The following is a 20590-nucleotide window of genomic DNA, read 5'->3' as shown; positions in this document are numbered from 1 at the left end:
GTGAAAGCGCGGAGTCCTAACCACTGGACCGCCAGGGAATTCCCTGGGGGACCGACTTGATTCCTAGGAAGAGCCAGGAGTGGAACTGCATTCTTCTTCTGTGTTACCGTGCCTTGGTTCCGGCTCTCTTTCCTCTGCCAGCTGTTCCCCCTGCTGCTTTACAGGATGATTTCACAGAAGGGCAGTCCTGTGAGGTGCGTGAGACTGCACTGTAACCTGACTGCCGGGATTTTGAAGTGGCTCCACCACTTACTAGCTGTGTGATCAGAAGGAAGTCACCCGATCTCCCGAGCCTTGGTTTCCTCACCTGTAAAATGGGCGTAATGAGAGGACCCGTATCACTGGGTGACAGATGATCGGGCCGAGTGCCCGCCCGCACCTGGCCTGGGGGGTTTGCTCAGTAGACACTGGCAGAGACACCAGTTGCTCCCAGTCTGCCTGCCCAGCTCCTCTCTGCCCTTCACGGCTGGGACTGGTGGCCTGCGGGCCATGTCCGGCCTGCAGACTTAGCTCGGGCAGCTCACACGCTGAAAGACTGCATAGGAAAAGTAAGATTTGCAACTTCTTTTGAAAACCCAAAGGCCCGTATGCTGGGTCTGTGTCCTCACATGACGGCATCAGCTGAGCTGCGTGGGGCTCCTCTCTTGGTCTGGGGATGGCTTAGACCTTGGTTTTTTTCTTTTCCTCCTCTCCCACGCCTGATGGTTAACCCACCGTGCTTCTCTCCTTTCCGTGGGCCTGGCCCTGGACATTTTGGTCTTTGCTTTAAGAGCCAACTCAAATGCTGCATTCTCTCTGATTATTCTCTCTGATTGTTTTCTCCTTTCCTCTGCTCTCCAAGTGCATGTAATTTGGACTTTCAGCCTGTCTTGCCTGTTCATTTATTTGTGAGCATTTTTTTTTTTTTGGCTGAGCAGCATGCGGGATCTTAGTTCCCCGACCGGGGATCGAGCCTGTGCCCCCTGCAGTGGAAGCACGGAGTCTTAACCACTGGACCGCCAGGGAAGTCCTCAAGTGTCTTTATACCACAGACTGCAGCTCGCCTCTGCGTGCCAGCGTCTGGGACAGAGCTGGCCGACAAATAGAAGGCTTGGTCTCTGTTCTCGAGCAGCTCAGGTGTACTTGTGGGGAGAAGGCTCGTGCAGAGGTAGCAGCGCTGAGCCGCGGGCGTAGGGGTGCGTGCTGTCCGCCTGCTGAGCGCTGGGTCTGTCAGGATGCTGTTGAAGGGCGCTGGCAGGATCTTGAGCTGAGACTTGAAGGTGTAGGCTGGTCAGGATTCATTCTCACAGCTGGAGAGGAGGAAGCAGGTGAAGTGGCAAGCGAGGCTTACAAACTCGGGTGCCTGCAGGGACCCGGCAGGTGACAGGGGTATTAATAACAGCTAATAGTGAGCACTTCCTGCACGCCAGGCCCCATTCGGGAACTTGACGCGGATTAACTAACTTAGTCCTCAGTAACCTGGCCAAGGAGCTGCGGCTTTGACCTCATTTCCCAGCTGAGAAAGTGGAAGCTCAAAGTCTTGGGTGAGATCTCGCAGCTGTGAGCGGTGGAGCTGGGCTCAGTGCTCGTCACTTCAGTGTTAGGTTGCCTCTCGCATGTGTGTGAAGGGCCAGGTGGGGCAGCTGTTACCTGCTTGAGCTGATTGTCACCGTGTGGAGTGACAGGGCATTAGCTACCTCTTGCTGCATTGCAGATCACCCCAAGACTTGGTGACATGAAACAACGGTAAATGTTTAGTATTTCTCAGTTTCCGTGGGCCAGGCTTCCGGAAGTGGCTTAGCTGGTGGTTCTGGCTCTGGGTCTCCCGCGGCTGCATCCACCCCTGGGCTGGGGCTGGAGGCCCGCTTCCCAGGGGCCGGCTCACGTGGCAGTGAGTCAGTGCTGGTCGTGGGCGGGAGGCCTCTGTTTCACGCCGCCTAGGACTGCTTGAGTGTCCTCACAACATGGCCACTGGCTTCCTGCAGAGCAAGTGATCAAGGCAGAAGCTGCGGTGTCCTTAGGACCTTATGACCCAGCCTCACAAGGTGCACTCGGTCATTCCCTTAACAGTCCGGCTCAGCCGGGGGAGGGGACGACACAGGGACGTAAATACCAGGAGGCGACACTCGTTGGCCGGCTTCCATGGCCAGATGTCCTGTCTTCTCAGGAGAAGCCAGAAATCCTGCACTTCATTTGGAAACTGAATTTAACATCATCCCATTCAGTTCCCGAGCATCGCGCAGACTGAACTAAACGCGCCGGTGGTCCGTCCCCCGGGCTTCCAGATCGCAGCCTCTGAGCTGGGGGGGGGGGGGGGACGGCGGGAGACACGTGTGGGCAGAAGCCCCAGGAGCCCCTGCTCGACTGGAGAATCGTGTCGGTCCCTTGGCTGAGTCGTGGACGGTGGGAGAGCGTCCGCTCAAAGCCCACCCGCTCCTCTGCCGTCCGCTGGGGTCCTCGCGATGCTGAGATGCCGCTGTGACTGCTCGCTCCCCGGGTCGGCAGGCTGGTTACATCGTCCGCCCTCCCGGATGCGGTGGTGGCGCCCTTTGTGATGATGGCCTTTCCAGGTCTTCAGGGGAGGGCCTGCTCCATCTCTTGTGTCAGCCCAGAGGAGTTTTTGGTGCTGGAGCTCTTGGCAATTTGTGAGGACCAAGGTGACTTAAAAAGCACTTACGTAGATTGCCTGAGGCCTCACAGCTAATAAATGGCCAAGCCAGGATTTGAACCCAGGCCTTCTGGGTCCAGAGTCTATGGCTTTAGGCATGCTGGTTAAGATATAAAATCACCGCCTCATGACTTTTGTTCATTTGGGGACTAGCGGTGGTGGGTTTGCTTTAACAGAAACTAAGATGCCCTGCACTCCCAAGACCCTCTCTCATCAGGTGCCTTTGAACCCCTCAGACACACGTAACTCCTCAGGTGTGTCCATCTTATCACTGAACCAAGACTTTCCTCCTAAGATTTGCCAGAGTTATGTGCCTTTTTTCCTTTCTTTTTTGTTTCAGAAAATTATGATGACTTATATCATTGGTCAGTTGAGTCATATTCGGACTTCTGGGCAGAGTTCTGGAAATTCAGTGGAATTGTCTTCTCACGCACGTATGATGAGGTAAGTAGAGATTTTGCTTACTCACTATCTTTTCGTGGTTCTGATTCAAAATGAAGTGTTAATTTTGAGGAAGACTAAATCATGTCTTCTTGTAAATCCCCACATCAGTGGGAAAAAGTCATTGCCCTAGAGAGTTGGCAGGAAATTGTGTTGGGGTCACGGACCTCACGGGGACTCTGCAGGCTCCGGACCCCCCGATGCGTGTGGACCCAGGCCTTGTCCTGGGAATCTGAGTGATCCGAAGAGTAGGACATCGCTGTATTTTTATTTTATTAGAATTTTTTAGAATTGCGGTAAAATACACATAACACAAAATTTACTATTTTATCCATTTTAAAGTGTACAGTTCAGTGATGTTCCATACATTCACTTTTTAAAAATTTATTTGTTTTATTTATTTATTTTTGGCCGCACTGTGCGGCATGTGGGATCTTAGTTCCCTGACCAGGGATGGAACCTGGGCCCCCCCGCTGTGGAAGTATGGAGTCCTAACCACTGGACCACCAGGGAAGTCCCCATACTGTAATTGTTTTTTCTTTTTTAAATTTATTTATTTATTTACTTTTGGCTGCGTCGGGTCTTCATTGCTGCGCGCGGGCTTTCTCTAGTTGCGGCGAGCAGGGGCTACTCTTTGTTGCGGTGCACGGGCTTCTCATTGCGGTGGCTTCTCTTGTTGCAGAGCACGGGCTCTAGGCATGCGGGCTTCAGTAGTTGTGGCACGCGGGCTCAGTAGTTGTGGGACGCGGGCTCAGTAGTTGTACGGGCTCTAGAGCTCAGACTCAGTAGTTGTGGCGCAAGGGCTTAGTTGCTTCGCGGCATGTGGGATGTTCCCGGGCCAGGGCTCGAACCCGTGTCCCCTGCATTGGCAGGCGAATTCTCAACCACTGCGCCACCAGGGAAGCCCCCTGTAATTGTTTTTTAAACTATCAGTCGTTTTGTTATTTACCTGGATTTTAGAGATTTTTATTTATTCCCTCAATAAATATCCAGGGAATAAGAAGTCTGTTGTGTGTTTGGTTTGATTATGGGGTGAGCCATTCTGAAAGGTTCACCTGGAGAAGAAACCAAGGTTCCAGCCCTGAGGGAGAAGGCACGGATCCAGATTCCTAAAAACTGTGGCGGGGTGTCCGGTGGGCCGTGCCCTTTGATCTCCTGGTTTCCATGCTCTGGTCAGCCCTGGAACATGCGGCAGCTGCCGTGTCTGTCTGTCTGTCCTTCTCTCATCAGCATCGCTCATAAAGTAGGTGCTTAATAATTAACAGACTAAATTAGTGGGGTGGTGTTTTCCCTTGGCGTTAATTTTTTTTTAACTTTAGTGAGGAATAATTGATACATATAATTTTTTTTTTTATTTGTTTGCGCTGGGTCCTTAGTAACGGCAGGCGTGCTCCTTAGTTGCGGCATGCAAACTCTTAGTTGCGGCATGCGTGTGGGATCTAGTTCTCCGACCAGGGATTGAACCCGGGCCCCCTGCATAGGGAGCACGGAGTCTTAACCACTGCACCACCAGGGAAGTCCTGATACATATAATTGTATCTGTTTCAAGTGTACACGTGAATGATTTGATATACATGTGCCTTGTGGAATGAGTACCAAGATAACTGACACATCTGTCACCTCACACAGTTACCTTTTTCTTTTTCTTTCTCTTACCTTTTTCTTTTTCTTTTTTTTTTTTTTTGTGGTGAGAATGCTTAAGATCTACTCTTAGCAACTGCCAGGTACACAATATCGCCTTCATTTCTGTTTTCAGTTTCAAGCCTTTGGGCCAGGTCAGCGTTCAGTCAATACAGCGATCTAGTGATGCCTTGGGCCGGCGAGTTAGCTGGCCTGCTGTGACGCGGAATTGCTTCTGGGTATCTGGTGTTGCTCTCACACACGTGCGTGTCTTGGTTTGCTGTCGTCCTCTGTAGGTCGTGGACACGTCCAAAGGGATCGCGGACGTCCCTGAGTGGTTCCAAGGCAGTCGCCTCAACTATGCGGAAAACCTCCTGCAACACGGGGAAAATGACGGAGTGGCCCTTTACGTGGCACGTGAGTCCTGACAGCTACTCGGATTTTCCTCTCGTGGTGTGACGGGGCCACGTGTTCAGAGAGGCTCCGAAGCACTCAGAACCTGCAGCGTATGATTTCCAAACAATAGCTCGGCACCTTTTTTTTTTTTTTTTTTTTTATGGTGAAAAACACAAAATACTAACTTTACCATCTTAACCATTTTTAAATGTACAATTCAGTGGTGCTAAGTATATTCACATTGTTGTGCAGTAGATCCCTGGAACCTTTTCACTGAAACAACTTTCCAAAGTGTTTAGTGGAACTTTTCCACTAAACACTGATTTCCCCTCCTCCTCCCCCAGCCCTTGGAAAATTATATTAAAAAAATCACAACCAGGGCTTCCCTGGTGGCGCAGTGGTTGAGAATCTGCCTGCCAATGCAGGGGACACGGGTTCGAGCCCTGGTCCGGGAAGATCCCACATGCCGCGGAGCAACTGGGCCCGTGAGCCACAACTACTGAGCCTGCGCGTCTGGAGCCTGTGCTCCGCAACAAGAGAGGCCGCGACAGTGAGAGGCCTGCGCACCGCGATGAAGAGTGGCCCCCACACCGTGATGAAGAGTGGCCCCCGCTTGCCGCAACTAGAGAAAACCCTCACACAGAAACGAAGACCCAACACAGCCAAAAATAAATAAATTAAAAAAAAAAAATCACAACCAAATCAAAGGATTCTTCACTTAATAAAAACATTCCCAATAGTAAAAAAAGAATCTTTAAATGGCAAATTCTGGGCGTGCGTCTCAAGGACGCCCTTTCCCAAGCCTTTCTTTTCCGGAACGTCAGGTAAACCTGCATCTGGTTTACGTCCCCTGCACCTGTGTAGCGTCTCCCGGGCGCGTATCTCTAACCTGTGTTTGAACAGGTGTGAGTTTTCATCCGTGTCTGTGACTCAGAACCTCTCTTTTTAGGATGGTCCGAGGATGACCTGTCCTTTTTCTCTTCCCAGGGGAAGGCAGGGAGGAGATCGAGAAGGTGAGTTTTGAAGAGCTGCGGCGACAGGTGGCTTTGTACGCCGCGGCGATGAGGAAGATGGGCGTGAGGAGAGGAGACCGGGTCATCGGTGGGTACTTCTGGCGCCTGTCACAGTGGGGGCAGGGGGGTGGCTTGGAAGGAAGGAGGTGGCGTCGGGTCAGATTGCACGCACGTGGCTTCGCGTGTGTACACGCGCGGCACAAACCAGATGAAGAGGGACGATCGTTGCAAGGGCGGCCCAGCCACAGTGAGCTGGGCTGTGATGGTCCCCGGCTCCCGGCCTCCACGTGGGCATGTCCTCCTGAGCCAGTGCTCACAGACGTCTACCATTATTATTAATAATAATTTTTTTAATGCATTAGTTATTTTTTTTTAATGAAATGTGGACCTTAAACTAAACACAAACCAGAAAGTTCATCAGGTCCTTGATGACAGAGCCAGGACCCCTTCCAAGGTCGGGAAAAGCTGCTGCAGTTTCTGGGCCTGCCCACCTCCAACTCGATGCTTTCCTGAGGAATTCCTGAGGGCTGGTTTCCATTCTGTGATTTTCGCCATCTGTGCTGACACGATTGTAGACTGATTCCTAATCCCCAAAACCCAGCAGAGGGAGTTTTATCAGTGGAGAGTCTCACTAGACTGATGTCCTCTGACCCACAGACGCCAGGGCAGGTGCCGCCAGCCTGCTTGTTTCCCAGATGAAAAACCGAGGCCCAGAAGAGAAAAGTAAACTAACCTTTTTTTTTTTTTTTTTTTTACTTTGGAAAGGATTTTATTAAAAAAACGGGTGTTGATCTAAACACTATAGACAATTTCAGTTCATAAGGTCGTTAACTGAAAGTATGTGGATATACTCAGCCTCTGGAGATAATAAATAGAGAGTTACTTTTTTTTGGCCGAGCCACTCGTGGGATCTTAGTTCCCCAACCAGGGATTGAACCCGGGGCCTCGGCAGTGAAAGCAAGGAGTCCTAACCACTCGACTGCCAGGAAATTCCCTGAGAGTTAGTGAGGCGTGAAATCTGACAGCCAGGACGCTTCATCACACATCTGTTGAACGATTGTAATTATTTGGTGCCGCGATATGGCAGCGTGCGCCTGGGGCCGCGTTTCCTGGTGCCTGGCTGGTGGCCCTAGGCCACGCTGTTCCTTGGGATCCCCGCCTGGGCCTCCTCGCTCAGCGCGGCTTCTCCCACTTAGTTCTTCCTGGTGAGAATTTGTTTAGCAGCATCCGCTCCCTGGAGCCAGGAGACCTTCCCTCGGTGCCTGGCGCTGCCTTTGGGCCTGTGGGTTTGGATGAGGACTTTCTCCTCCCTGGACCTCGAGTTTCTGCATCTTTAAACCGGGCAGCAGAGAGGCTGAGAGGCTTGTTATGCAGAGTCTCTCGTGGGCAGAGAAGTTAGGTGGGCTTTCTTGCCCCTGCCCATCCACACGCACCCCGGGAGGGGCTGGTGACAATGACGGATGTGTCCAAGGGCGGTTCCCAGTCTGGGTCCGGCTGAGGTTCTGTGTGCTTTTTGCTGCAGTGCTGGGGTCAGAGTTTAAATTGCTCCTTCCGGGATCAGGCATCAGATCTTATTCTTAAACCAAAGAAGAGGGCTTCTCTGTCCTCTGGCCACACGACTTCACTCGTGGCACCAACCCCAGTGGCATCGCTGGTGTCCGTCCCCTGCTTGGAGGCTCGCTGACCCCCGCTGCCTCCAGGGTGGGAACGAGAACCTGGAGCCGGGTCGGCGGCTCCGCGTGCTCGCTTCCCGCCTCCGCACTCCCCTCCTGGCCCCTGTCCTCCTAAGAGTGTCCGGCAGAGCCTTTGTTGGGAAGCCGGCCTCCGCCCCACCTGCCCCCAGCTCTGTCCCCAGATGGCCTCACTCAGGGAAGCCCCCTGGTTGCCCCTGAGCCAGGCCCTTCTGTTGGACCCTCCATCGGCATCTTGTTTTCATTCTTCAAAGGGTGCGTCATTGGTAGTTATCTGTTTGGTTTTGTGATTATTTGAGCATCAGTCTCCTTTGTTTGGCTCTAAAACCCACGAGGCCTGGGGGTCTGGCTGCTGGGCTGCCCTCCCCACCTCTGGGGGCCATGAGACCAGGGCTGCAGGCTGGGACGTCAGCAGGAGAAGCCACCGGGCTTGTTGGCGTGACCGTGCCTCTCCCGGGGGACTCACTGCAAGTGGGCACTCGGCGTGTGTTTGCAAAGAGGACAGCCTTACCCTGTGTAAACCATGCGAAGGGGCCAGACCCCGAGTCTCCTTCTCAGATGATGGAGCTGGGCATGGAGCGACCGCTCGCTGTGTTACTTGACTGGAGAGGAATGAATAGTAAAGGATGTGTAAGGGATGTACCGCATTATCGCCTGTCTCAGCCCTGGATGGAATGTTCTACAGATCCAAGGGTTTACCCTGGTTCATTGAGGTCTCTGCTCAGAAGCCGTCCGTGCTGTCCTGGGGAAAAATCCATCACCACTCTCTCTGCACCCCGCTTTATTTTCCTTTGTCGCCTTACTGCCTCCTTGAAGTCACAGGATTATTTGTGTGTGTGTGTGTGTGTGTGTGTGTGTGCGCACACGTCTGTCTGTCCTCCAGTACCAGAGGATGGGGCTTTGTCTTCTCTTCACTGCTGCATCTCAGTCCGCGGGTACCTGGCGCATAGTAGGTGTATCATGAATGTTTATTGGATGACTGCATGAGAGTGCTGGGTCAGAGCAGGCATTTTTGTGGTTGAAACCTCAGTATCTTGGGTTCTTCTTGGTCCAGTTTAATTTGTCTAGAAAAGGAATTCAAAAGGTTCTTCTACCATCCAGTAATTTTTCTTCCCTCCAATTTTCATTTAAAAAAATCTCCCTTTGAAGCAAATGTTTCTTGAGAAGGAGAAACGGAGAACAGGATATACTGGGGCTCCCGCTTGGCTGTGCTTACTTGGGGGACGCCTGCTCCGTTGCCCTTGACTCCTCAGAATCAGGCTGGTGCTTGGTGACACCCCCTTCTTGAGTGTCACATCTTGGATTCTAATTTGACCTGATCACAGTTACTAGGACAGGGGACTGTGTTTCCCAGAAGAGAGCGCTAGGGAAGAGTGCAGAGGGGGATTGAATGGGGAGATGCTTGGAGGCCTTCAAAGATGCAGTTACAGCTGCTCACGGCGCTGTTCCTCGTCTGTGAAGCGGGCATCTCCTGGCTGCGTGTCAGGCCCCACAGCCAGCAGGTCACCCAGCCTCCCTGGGTGGTGAGTCCCGCCCTGCCTGGGGCGATGGCACCGTGGAGGCACCTCAGTACGCTCACAGCCAAGTCTCTTCTCGGCAGCCGACGTCCGTCAGCGGGCCTGCTGCGTGCCAGGGCTGGGCGGAGCCCAGGGGCCGTGTGAGCAAGGCACGACCCCTGCCCCATGGGACACCCAGCAGGGGAGATGCAGTGAACCCAAAGAAACGAAGTACCCACCGCTGTGGTCAAGTAGGCAGTTCAGCGCCATGGGAGGAGGGGCAGTGGGAGAGCTGTCCCGGGCACCACGGGGTGCTGGAGCCCAGAGGGCTTTTGTGTCACCCAGGGAGCTGTGCTCAGGGGAGGCCCTGGACCTTCTTCTCCCTGGTGCCTCGTGCACAGATCCTTTCCTCTGGAGCATTTAGGACGATCTGTTTAATTGATCGTAGTCTTCTCGTCCATAAAGAGTCTCTGCCACTATTATCATAAAAGCCCAGAGGACTTCCCTGGAGGTCCAGTGGTTAAGACTCTGCGCTTCCACTGCAGGGGGCCCAGGTTCCATCCCTGGTCGGGGAACTAGGATCCCGCAGGCCGCGTGGTGTGGCCAAAAAAAAAAAAAAAAAAAAAAAAAAGCTCAGCTTCCTACTAGATGGAGGGCTGAGTCCCTGGCAGGATTGTAGATGTCTTGACGGCTCTGCTCAGTCTTCGTTCCCCTGCAGCCTCTCCTTCCCTCCCTCCGTCCAAACATCCACCCACCAGCCGGCCAGTAGACCAATATCTGCGGACCTTGATCGGCAGGGCGTACCAAAAGGCATTTGGTAAAGCGGGGAGCAAGACAGGCAACGTCCCTGCCCTCACGAGAGAGCCAGATAGGAAGTTGCCAGTTATGATGATTATACTTAGGTGATTATTATGCTAGATCTGGTGAGGGAGAAATCCGGTGTGCTTTGTGGGCGACTGGCCAGGGGACCTGAGTTCATGGGGTGGCCTTGGAGAAGGCTTCCCTGAGGGAGTTCCATTTGCCTTCAGAGCTGAAGGATGAGTAGGGAAGGCTGGTGTGGGTGGAAGTGTCCAGGCAACGCAGGCAGCTTGTGCAAAGGCCCTGAGGCAGGGGGAGCTTAGAACTGAAGGGAGGCTGTTGTGACTGAGCCCAGAGTGGGAGGCGGAGCGGAGCGAGAAGAGGCCGGCATCGTGCAGGGATCCCTGATCAGAATGTGTTGGAGGGGGTGATGACAGGAAGTGGTCAGGCTGGCGGCAGCGATTGGGTCATCCGAGCAGGAGATGTCAAGGCGGGTGGGTTGGGCCTGGCCCTGCTCTGTGAGCCGCTCACAGCCAGCCCCTCTCCCCACTCCCACCGTGACTCTGGGAGGTGCTTGTGGAAGTCCGTGGCATCCTCACACCCTGAACCAGGCTTTCTCCCTGTATCCCCTCCACAGGTTATTTACCCAACAGTGTGCACGCCGTGGAGGCCATGCTGGCGGCCACGAGCATTGGCGCCATCTGGAGCTCCACGTCCCCAGACTTCGGCGTGAACGTGAGTCAGGGTCCCCTCAAGCGCCCTGGGTGTGCGGCCCCCGCGGGGGAACATTCCGTGTGATTTCCCCATGACATCTTGGGTCGGGGTATGGGCAGCCGCGGGGCAGGACCGGCAAGGCTGGGAGGAAACGGTGGCACGATGGCCTCCCGTCTCCCCGGCTGGTGACTGGAGATCAGCAGGAGAGAAGGAGCCAGAAGTAGCTGAATCTCTCTTTAAGTCTAAAAGTAAACGATCCTTTCTTCCTTTCCAACGTTCCTCACGCCCAGCCGTGTGTATTGGCTGCGTTAGTGTGTGTTACACGCGACAGGCGGTGTTGTGAGTATCCAGCAGGAGATGCCCGGTCACGGCTCCTGTGACTTCATGACCACGTGAGGTTTTCTGATGTTTATCCTCTGCAGATTTGCTCATGGAATATTGGCTTACGGAAAATTTGCTCCATAATTGCCATTTCTGATCTCTTACTTTGGGGCTGAGCTTTGTGCTCTGTGCGGGAGGGTGGCGGGCCTCTTTATCCCCGTAGACCCCAAGGGCACCAGGGACCAGGGTGCGCCAGCTGTGGAGTGGCCCAGGTGGGGGCAGGAAGCACACACAGAGCCCCACCATAGGGAAGGAAGAAGTGGCAGAGTAGGACTTGCTGGGACCCCCACTTCCTGATCAGGGACCTTTCCTGGTTGCAGAACCTTGGGGATGAGAGACCCTCAGGAGCCACGAGGCCAGGCCCATTAGAGGACATGCCGGGCATCCACGTCCCTGACCGCTCTTCCTCTGCTCTGGGCGTGGCCCCTGTGCTGGGCACCGGTCAGAGCAGCCCAGGGGCTAAGGGCTGGCCTGGCTTTGCTGGCCGTGCATCCCTGGGTGAGTTATTTATCCTCACGTGCAGAGCAGGGGCATCAGGAAGAGAGAGTCCCATGATACGAGCGTAGACTGCGTGGGCCTGTGATTGACGCGGGAGGATTGATACACTTAGGACACAGGTGCGGGGACGGCGCTCTTCCAGCTCCGTGCTCTGCAGTCCATGTGCCTTGTCCACAGGCTGGGCATTTTGGGTGTGAGCTTGATACTCAACCTCTGCCTTGAGGCTTGCTCTTCTGGAAAAGGTTTTCAAGGTATTTCTTTGCTTTTTAAAAATATTTATTTATTTATTTGGCTGCACCGGGTCTTAGTTGTGGCACGCAAGATCTTCGTTGCGGCACGCAGGATCTTTTTAGTTGCGGCATGCATGCGGGATCTAGTTCCCTGACCAGGGATCAAACCTGGGCCGCCTGCATTGGGAACGCGAAGTCTTAACTGCTGGACCACCAGGGAGGTCTCTCAAGGTTATTTCTCATCTCCCCCCACAGCGTGCAGAGGAGGGACAGACGTGCTTCTGCGACACAGAGGCCTGGAGCAGTGAGGCGATTGGCTGAGGCCGGCCCTGGCCCCGTGGGATGAGGACTGGCCCCTGCTGAGTTCGGGGAGGGGGTGGTCACCCCAGACCTCACTGCTGGTGGCCGTGGTTGTGCCTCCTGGGGCTTCGCTGGGCCTCTCCCAGATCGCCTCCACCCCGGACCACCCAGGGCAGCCAGGACTGACCTGAGCCTGGAGCTCCAGGGGGCCTCTTGGTCCCCAAGGCCCTCTGTGAGGCCGTGTGAGCTGCTTGGGACCAGGCCGTCCTCGTGGGGGGTCCTGGAGGGTTGGGACCCCGTCCCTGGGCACTGTTGTCCTTGGATCCCTCAGCAGGCCTTGAGCTGTGCTGGGAAGCCGTGAAGGAGCCTCGGGGCTGGAGAAGGCACGTGGCGAGGAGGTTACCAGCAGGCAGGCTCTTGCCTGGGTTTGAATCCGCCTCTGCCGCTTCCTGCCTCTGTGTCCTCGGGGACACACCGTAGGAGGGCTTGTGAGGACAGCACCATTGACACCCATCTAGGGTTGGGACAGCGCTCGACCTACCCCCCAAGCTCAGTGAATGTCAGCTGTTGCTAATGAGTAGCGAGTGGGCGTTCTCGAGTGAATCGGAACTTGTAAGCAGGTGTGATGTTGGAGAAGCACTGTGCAGCGTGGGGGCGTGGGCGTGGGCGTGGCCTTCTAGGGCCCGAACGAAGCCCCTGCCCGAGGGCTTCACAGCGAGCCGAGCTCCTGGGCTGGCCTCGGGTGGTGGGTCTGAGCCACCTGGTGCAGGGCGGGAGGCTCAGGGGACGGGCTGGGGCCCAGGCACCTCCTGCTTGCCTGTAGCGCCAGCAGCTGGCCTTGACCCTGCGCCCATCCTCGTGGGTCTGTCTCGTGCAAAGTGGCAGCACCGCGGGCCACTCTGGCTGACTCGGGTCCCAGGTCCTGCTGTGCAGAGGATGCAGCCAGCGGGTGGCTCTGGAGCGGCATCCCCGGCGTTCCTCCCCTGGTTTGAGGCTGGCTCGTGTGTTCCGGGCTGGCGGCTCTCGCCGGAAGCGCATGCGCACTAGACGGCAGCCCGGCTCCGCCCCGGCCACGACCTTCGGCACAGGTGCTTGCGGGAGATCTTTGTGGGCGTGATGGCCTGAGCCTCAGCAGAGCCCTCTATTCGGTCAGAAAGTGACAGGGCCAAACGCCGTTCTGCTGAGATGCTTCGCTCTGCCCTGAGTTCCGGGAAGCGGTCCTCATTTTGCTGGGACCCTAGTGTAGAGCCAGAGGCAGGTAGCCATGTGCACGGTCCTTTGGAGTGATTGTTGAGCGGTGAATGACAGTTAACGTATCAGCCTGGTGCAGGGCCCCCGGCTGCTGGCACCACCTGCCAGCTCCCAAGGGTGAGCCCTCCTGGCCAGGAAGCCCTGGTCCGGGTCACGAGACACAGCGCTTGCTCACGTGGGCACCGGTACCTGTGTGCTAAGGACCTGGGACGAAGCAATGACTCCAGAGCCTCAGATTTCTTCCCTGTTCTTTTCCAGTAGCTAAAGTCTGCAGGGAAGCATCTAGAGTTAATGACGAGGTGCGGCCTGGGGCGGGACAGAGGGGTCCCGGGGGCCCAGGACTGTCCTCTTCAATGGTTTGCAAATCTCTGCTTTAAAAAGAGGCTCCTGGGACTTCCCTGGTGGTCCAGTGGTTGGGACTCTGAGCTTCCACTGCAGGGGGCAGGGATTCGACGCCAGGTCGGGGAACTGAGACCCTGCATGCCACACAGCCAAAAAGGAAAAAAAAAAAAAAAAAAAAAAAGGAGGCTCGTGTTCTTAATTTCCGACATCACCATTTTACAGTTTAGATGGTCTCCTGGTTTCAGTGAAGGGTACGTTTCTGAAATTTGCGGTGAAACACGAATGTTTTTCCTGCTTTGAATTCTTTGCTGCAAATCACTGAAGAATTTTCTCTATAATAAAGGGAAAATTGCCACTCTCTTGCAAATCCTGATTTTAATTATTTGGTTCTTTTACAATGGGGTCACATCATTACTGACTATGAAGTAAGTTCTAGCCCCGTGGCACACGCGTGTGGGATGGTTACCAGGCAGTTTACAGGTATGGGGGCGGGGTCTCCATACACGTGGATTCACCTGCCCACAAATGCGGTGGTGACCTCCCCTCGCCTTGCCAGGCTGGTGATGAAAGGACCCCGTCTGCTGGCAGGCCGTATGCCTGGCTGTGCAGGCTGCTCCAGGGAGGGGTGGGGACACCGCCTTTGCTCGAGGATGCTGGGGACCATTCCTCACTTCTCTTGAAGCCCCTTGGCTCTGCGTCTGCCCTGCCCCTGCCCCTCTCCTCACCGCGTGCCCCTTCCTCCACCTCTCCCATGTCTCCCACCCTATCTGCTTGGATTTCCCGCCCCCATTGGGCTCGTGGGCATCTCCAGGTGCGGCGCTGCTTGTTCTTTGGGTCCCCAACCTGCCAGCCTCACCAAGACCTCCAGGTCCTGTGTGCTTTGACGTTTGGTTTTTTCTGTGTTTCACTGTTTACCTTTGAGTGGGGGGGCTTTTTCACAGACATCGGGGGAGTCCGACCTCTGATATCCACACATCTCAGAGGGCAGCCTGGAGCCCTCCCCCTCACAGAGCCCTTTCAGGTCGCTGCGCACGTGTGCGTGTGTGCACATAAATAGGACAGCTGTTCTTCTCGCACTGGGTGGCCGTCCACTTGATCCCGCGTCGGCTGGGCTCTTGGTTTCAGGGCCTGACTGGTTGCTCAGCGTCGTATTTGGGGCAGCTGCACGATTACAGGTGTGTTCATTTCATCGTGACGTGAAAGCAGTTCTCGACTGAGCAGCCCTCTCCTGGACCAGAGCAGGCCAGCAGCTGGTTTCTGACGCTCAGAGATCCTGACCGGCTCTTGACCCGCCAGGAACACTGCCACCGTGTCGTGGGGTCTCCAGAGTCTTTCCGTGGTGCCAAGTTCTGACCTCTGGTTGTGAAGCACTTGTCGTCTTTGCTGTCTGTTCTCTCTCCCTGTGAGGAAGGGCCACCTCTGTGATGTCGGAGCCCCAGGTCACTGCTGTCTGGTCCTCCCACCTGTGTGGGGGTAGCCTACCAGGAGGGACGCTGGGTGTCATGGAGAAATCTCTGCCGCCTTCCAGGGCTCTCCAGTCTGGCCTCATCCAGCTCCTCCCTGGCCCCAGGCTTTCTAGAAATTCTTTCCCTTCCCTGGGCCAGCTCCCCCTGCCTGGGGCTCTTCTCTTGGTGCCCTCTGATCGGAACAGCCTCTCCCCTCCCGCCTGGCTGCCGAGGCTGCCTCCCCTTGATGCCCCTGGGCAGAGGTGCTCTCCGGGGTCTTCCTGGGATGCGCTGGCCGTGGTTCTCGCGTCCTCCTCCCGATTCGGTGTTCGGGGACCCCAGTCCTGGCTCTCTTCTGCCGCCCTTTGGTTCCCTGTCCCCAGGGCTAGTCTCTCCTGTGCGGAGTCAGCGCTGTGGTTAAGAGCGTCAGCCCCCGTGGCACAGCGAGCAGGCTGTAACTCCAGCTCTGCCACCGGCAGGTTGTGAAGCTTTGGGCAAATGACTTACCCTGGTCCTGTCTCACCAAGGATGTGGGGGCGATCGCAGCCCCGCCCGCTCCTGGGGGCCTGACCTCAGATGTGTGAGTGCCCGTCACCAGCTGGAGAGGTGCATGTGAGCGCTCAGTGCACGTAGGGGTTTTTATTGGCAAAAATGTTCCTCCCAGCTAAAGCGCGGACTCTCTGTCCCTCTTAGAATCCTGGGGTCCAGGCATACTGTTTATTCTGCTGTGTGGAGTTTGTACATGGCCACCTTGCCGAACCCGGTTCTAATGGTTCTTCTGGCGGGTCTCACCGGCTTTCTTCGTAGCCCTTCCTATCGTCCGCTGCTTGGTTCCCTCCTGCCAGCTCCAGGCTCCTTGCTAGACGGGGGCACCAGGAGAGCGTGGAAGTCCGCGCACGGAAGCTAGTGTCTGTTCTTTACCAGGACTCTTTTTTTTTTTTTTTGTGGCCGCACTGCGGCATACGGGATCTTAATTCCTGATCAGGGATCGAATCCGTGCCCCCTGCAGTGGAAGCACACAGAGTCCTTAATCACTGGACCTCCAGGGAATTCCCACCAGGACTCTTATCTTTACCATCAAGAGTGATGTGTTTGCCATAGATTTCTGCAAGACACCGTTTGTCAGTGAGGACGTTTCCAGCTTATTAAAGCTTTTTGGGAGGAAAGCATGTTGCGTTTTCTTGAAAGCTTTTAAGATAATCAAAAGATTTTTCCCCTTTAATCTGTTAGTGTAGTAAATTACACTGGTCTAATCTCTTTTTCGGTTTGTGTGTTCTCTGTCTCTTTCTGTCCTCTGTAATGGTTTATAGAAAAGGAATGTCCTAGTGTGTGAGGATTTGGTGGCACTTGCCTGCAATTCTGTACCTCCCTGGTGTCTGTGTTAAGAGGTGACCTTTGGGGACTTCCCTGGTGGCGCAGTGGTTAGGAATCTGCCTGCCAGTGCAGGGAACACGGGTTCGAGCCCTGGTTCGGGAAGATCCCACATGCCGTGGAGCATCTAAGCCCGTGCACCACAACTACTGAGCCTGCGCTCTAGAGCCCGTGAGCCACAGCTACTGAGCCCACGTGCCACAACTACTGAAGCCCGAGCACCTAGAGCCCGTGCTCTGCAACAAGAGAAGCCACCACAATGAGAAGCCCGCCCGCCGCAACTAGAGAGCAATGCGCGCAGCAATGAAGACCCAGCGCAGCCAAGAAAAAAAAAGAAAAAAAAAGGGGGGATAGACTTTTGACTGCTTTTTCTCCCGTGGTTATTGTCTCTTCAGGTGTTCTGCTGCTTCTTGAATCATTTTTGATAAATTTATATCTTCTTGGGGAATCATCCACTTCATCTGGCTTTTATGAATTTATTAACAAAATTGAACATAGTGCTTTGTCATTTATTATTCCCTCTTTCTGTAGTAAAGTGTGGTTTCCGATTTTGTATGGTTGTATGCCTCAGTTTATCCATCTGGAATATGGGAATAATAATTCTATGTCAGAGCATTAAGTGAGTGAATATTAGTAAAGTGCCTAGGACAGTGCCTGATATGTAATAAGTACTATGTAAGTGTTAGCTAGAAATATCTGTCTTCTTGGTCAGATTTGTCAAGAGGCTTATTTTATTGATCTTTTTGGAAAAAAGATTTTGGTTTTATTGATCAAGTCCAGCATTAATTTTTCCTTACGGCTTTAATTCCTTCCTTTCCCCCCTCCCTCCCTCCTTCCCTCCCTCCCTCCCTTCTTGCCTTCCTTCTTTTCGTTTTCCTGGCTACCTAAACCATGGGTATAGTTCACTGAAAACAATTAGAAACTGGAAACAAAAACATTTATAATTGCTTTGCTACTCGCCTCCCCCCCCCCCCCCCGCCCCATAGTTTATAGGTTCCAAGGAGAAAGAACTCTGTTTGGTTGCCTGGCACAGTAGATGGAATAAAGAAATGCTTCCTCCCCCTCTCCGCCCGCAGCTCTTCTCTGTTAATTCAGCTTCTGGTCTTGAAAGTCCGACGGCATTGAAAATAGAATCAGTCCTTGAATCTTTAGCCCCGAGAGTCTCAAATTTTATTGTGCGTTAGAATCGCCAGAAGCGCTTATGAAAACACAGATTGCTGGGCCACCTCCGGACCTTCCAGTTCAGTAGGTCTGGGGCCCCGAGTGATGCTGTTGTCGCCAGGACCCCTCCGAGGGGCCCTGGCCTCCCCTTGTCTTAGGCGTGTGCTTTGCTGACTCCTGGGAGCTCTGAGAAGCGGTGCCTGGCCCACTCCAGGCCAGTTAATTAGCTACCTAATGAGTTTAATTAGTCATCACGCCACAGATGGCTCTAACCTGCAGCCAGGGTGGAGACCCTGCCCATCCGGTCCTCACACGGAGGCTCTGGCATCACTGCTGGTGCCCTTGGAGCAGCCCAGGCATTGACCTTGAGCCGCTGCATTGGACCGAGGGATTAGGAGTGCCATCTGGGCGATGCCTTCCAGGTGCTGTTCTTGTGGATGGAAATGGCTCCACCACGGTCTGCACTTGGCAGGCTGGGAGGGGAGCGGGAGGGGAGCCCATCCGAGAGGGCCTGTACCTGTCGCCCTCGGTGTCACACGCAGGTCGTATCAGTGCATCATGAGGTGGCGTGCGGCAGTTCACAGCAGTTCCAGAAACAAGTTCCGCATGTGCACGGGGGCTGCGCCTTCTCTCAGGGAGAGGGGTGTGCTTGGCGGGACGGTGATTCCATGTGTGGAGACAGACAGCTGGGCGTGGAGAGCCTGCTTTTTCTCATGGGGCTTGTTTACGAGTGTACACATTTGGGAGTTCATGCATTTGCTTGGCAAGAAGTATCATTCGGGGGATTCAGGTACCTCTTGGATTGAAGATGAAAGGAGGGCCTAAATATGGCACCACTTTGCATACAGAGCTGCCTTCTGGGAAGGTGAGTCTCCACTTACATATGCCAGAGGCGCTGTGTTGGGAGGCTCTTGCTGTAAAAAGGGGGATCTCTGTGGTCGTGCAAATACTCACCCCGTGTTTTCCCATTTGATAGGCTCAGTGTGTGTCTGTAAGTCCGTCCGGTGTTTCTTTGTGCCGATGCTTTCTTTGAAGTGATGGTCCTGGCTCGGGTGCATGTCCCGTTTGCTTGGCTGTCTTTCTTGGCCTCTGGGTGACGGGGACGCAGGGACGTGGCTAGAGCGCTGGACACGCTGCTTTTTCTTTCCCTGGAGATGCAGCCGTCCCGTTGGCTGCTGGAGGATTTTGCCTTTTGCGTGAACAGTGACGACTCTTTCCTTCCACTCGAGGGCGTTCTGGACCGGTTTTCTCAGATTCAGCCGAAGCTCATCTTCTCCGTGGAGGCCGTCGTGTACAATGGCAAAGAGCACGACCACATAGACAAGCTGCAGCAGGTCGTTAAAGGTGCGTGGGGGGCGGGGGGTGAGAGCCCCCCGGGGGTCCCAGGAGCCCCGCAACAACGGAGCAGCTCTCAGTCCTAGGTTGTGTTACGTTTCAGCAAAAAAGAAACAGATTAGCGACTTAGGGATGTTGTGTCCTGTAAGCTTGTGTTTTCTCCTCCCCGCTGCTTTCAGGACTCGCAGACCTGAAAAAAGTGGTGGTGATTCCTTACGTTTCCTCCAGAGAGAAGATAGACATTTCCAAGATTCCAAATAGGTAAGCCAGCCACATGCTGGTCACTGGTTGCATGTGAAACCCACCCAGAGTCCCACCGGGCTGCAGGTTCTCTGGATCTTTGCCCCTGGAGTTGGAGTGTTTTAGAGGTGCAAGATGTCTTAGTTAAAACTCGTCCTTCTGTAGGTGGGGACCCGAGGACCTCAGGGGGAATCCCTTGGGGCCACGTGGTAACTTAGTGGCAGAACAGAGACTGTCCCAGGCATCCTAGCCCTTCCTGTCTCGTGTCCCTTGGAAGTGGTGGGCCTGGATGGGGCCAGGCTGGCTCCCTGGATTGGCCACAGCAGTGCTGAACGGTGACCAATGTGTATCCACAGGTGCATGTGTGTGTGGATGTGCGTATGTGCACACACATATGTACACCTCTGTGTATGTGGTTCATATGTATGTATCTTTGTATGCATGTATATATACACACATGCATCCACACAAAGGTGTACACATACATAATATGTTTTTTTTTTTTTTTTTTCATTTTAAAACCTATTTTTTGTTGCCATTGCTGTTGGCATCTTCCTCTGCTTTTCTGACATTTATAAGCCAGTAGACCACAGGCCTTGACATGGAATAGAATGGTGAGCGCCTTAATTCTGCACAGAAGTTAAGAAAATGGATTATGATTTGGTCCAAGTTGAGATTCTTCCCAAAGTTCTTGTTATACACCTTTCATCTCTCTTTAAGCCATCATAGAGGAGAGAGTTCTGAGATCAGGTGTGTTTACCTGTGCAGGTAAACCTGTCCATTTAGCCTCGCGTCTGGGCTGCAGGCAGGAGTCTCTGAGTGGCCTCAGGCCCCGTGAGAAGCGGCGGCAGAGCCGCGGGTGGGGATCCTGTGTGTGCCGTGGTGGGGGAGGCCTTGCTATTCAGGCAGCTGGGGTGGACGCGTGGCCCAGTGGTTCTCTGCAGGCGCCCTCTGGGGGGCACTGAGAGGGCTAAAGCTCACGTGCTGTCCCCCAAGTTTCCAGTCGAGCTGGGGGGACAAGACACACCTGCAGGAAGGGGGAGCTGTGACCACTCGGCCCAGTAGACACAGCCATGCTCACTGGGTTGGGGGACAGGAAGTGCCCAGGAGGTGAGAGAAGGGCGTGGTTGCTTCTCTGTGGGGCCTGGGGGAGGTGACACCTGAGGGACCTTGAGAGGTGAGCAGGGTCTGGGGACAGCGGCAGTACCAGGGTTCCAGAG

At 54.4% G+C, this 20590-nt stretch overlaps 1 protein-coding gene across 3 annotated transcripts in view; it reads left to right on the top strand.

The window, feature by feature from the left end:
- The window catches only part of AACS (acetoacetyl-CoA synthetase), a 52230-nt gene that overhangs the window by 1793 nt on the left and 29847 nt on the right, over positions 1-20590 (top strand). For all 3 annotated transcript variants that reach the window (XM_068563541.1, XM_068563540.1, XM_068563539.1), the window contains exons 2-7: positions 2988-3091; positions 5005-5125; positions 6092-6205; positions 10740-10837; positions 19025-19139; positions 19310-19391. In XM_068563541.1, coding sequence (XP_068419642.1) covers positions 2988-3091; positions 5005-5125; positions 6092-6205; positions 10740-10837; positions 19025-19139; positions 19310-19391 — 634 coding nt within the window. The remainder of the gene's footprint in view (positions 1-2987; positions 3092-5004; positions 5126-6091; positions 6206-10739; positions 10838-19024; positions 19140-19309; positions 19392-20590) is intronic.

The sequence above is a fragment of the Eschrichtius robustus genome, chromosome 14, assembly GCF_028021215.1.
Source record: "Eschrichtius robustus isolate mEscRob2 chromosome 14, mEscRob2.pri, whole genome shotgun sequence".
In the NCBI taxonomy this organism is placed as follows: Eukaryota; Metazoa; Chordata; class Mammalia; order Artiodactyla; family Eschrichtiidae; genus Eschrichtius; species Eschrichtius robustus.
Note: the sequence above shows the minus strand (reverse complement) of the source record. Positions and strands in the feature narration are given on the sequence as shown.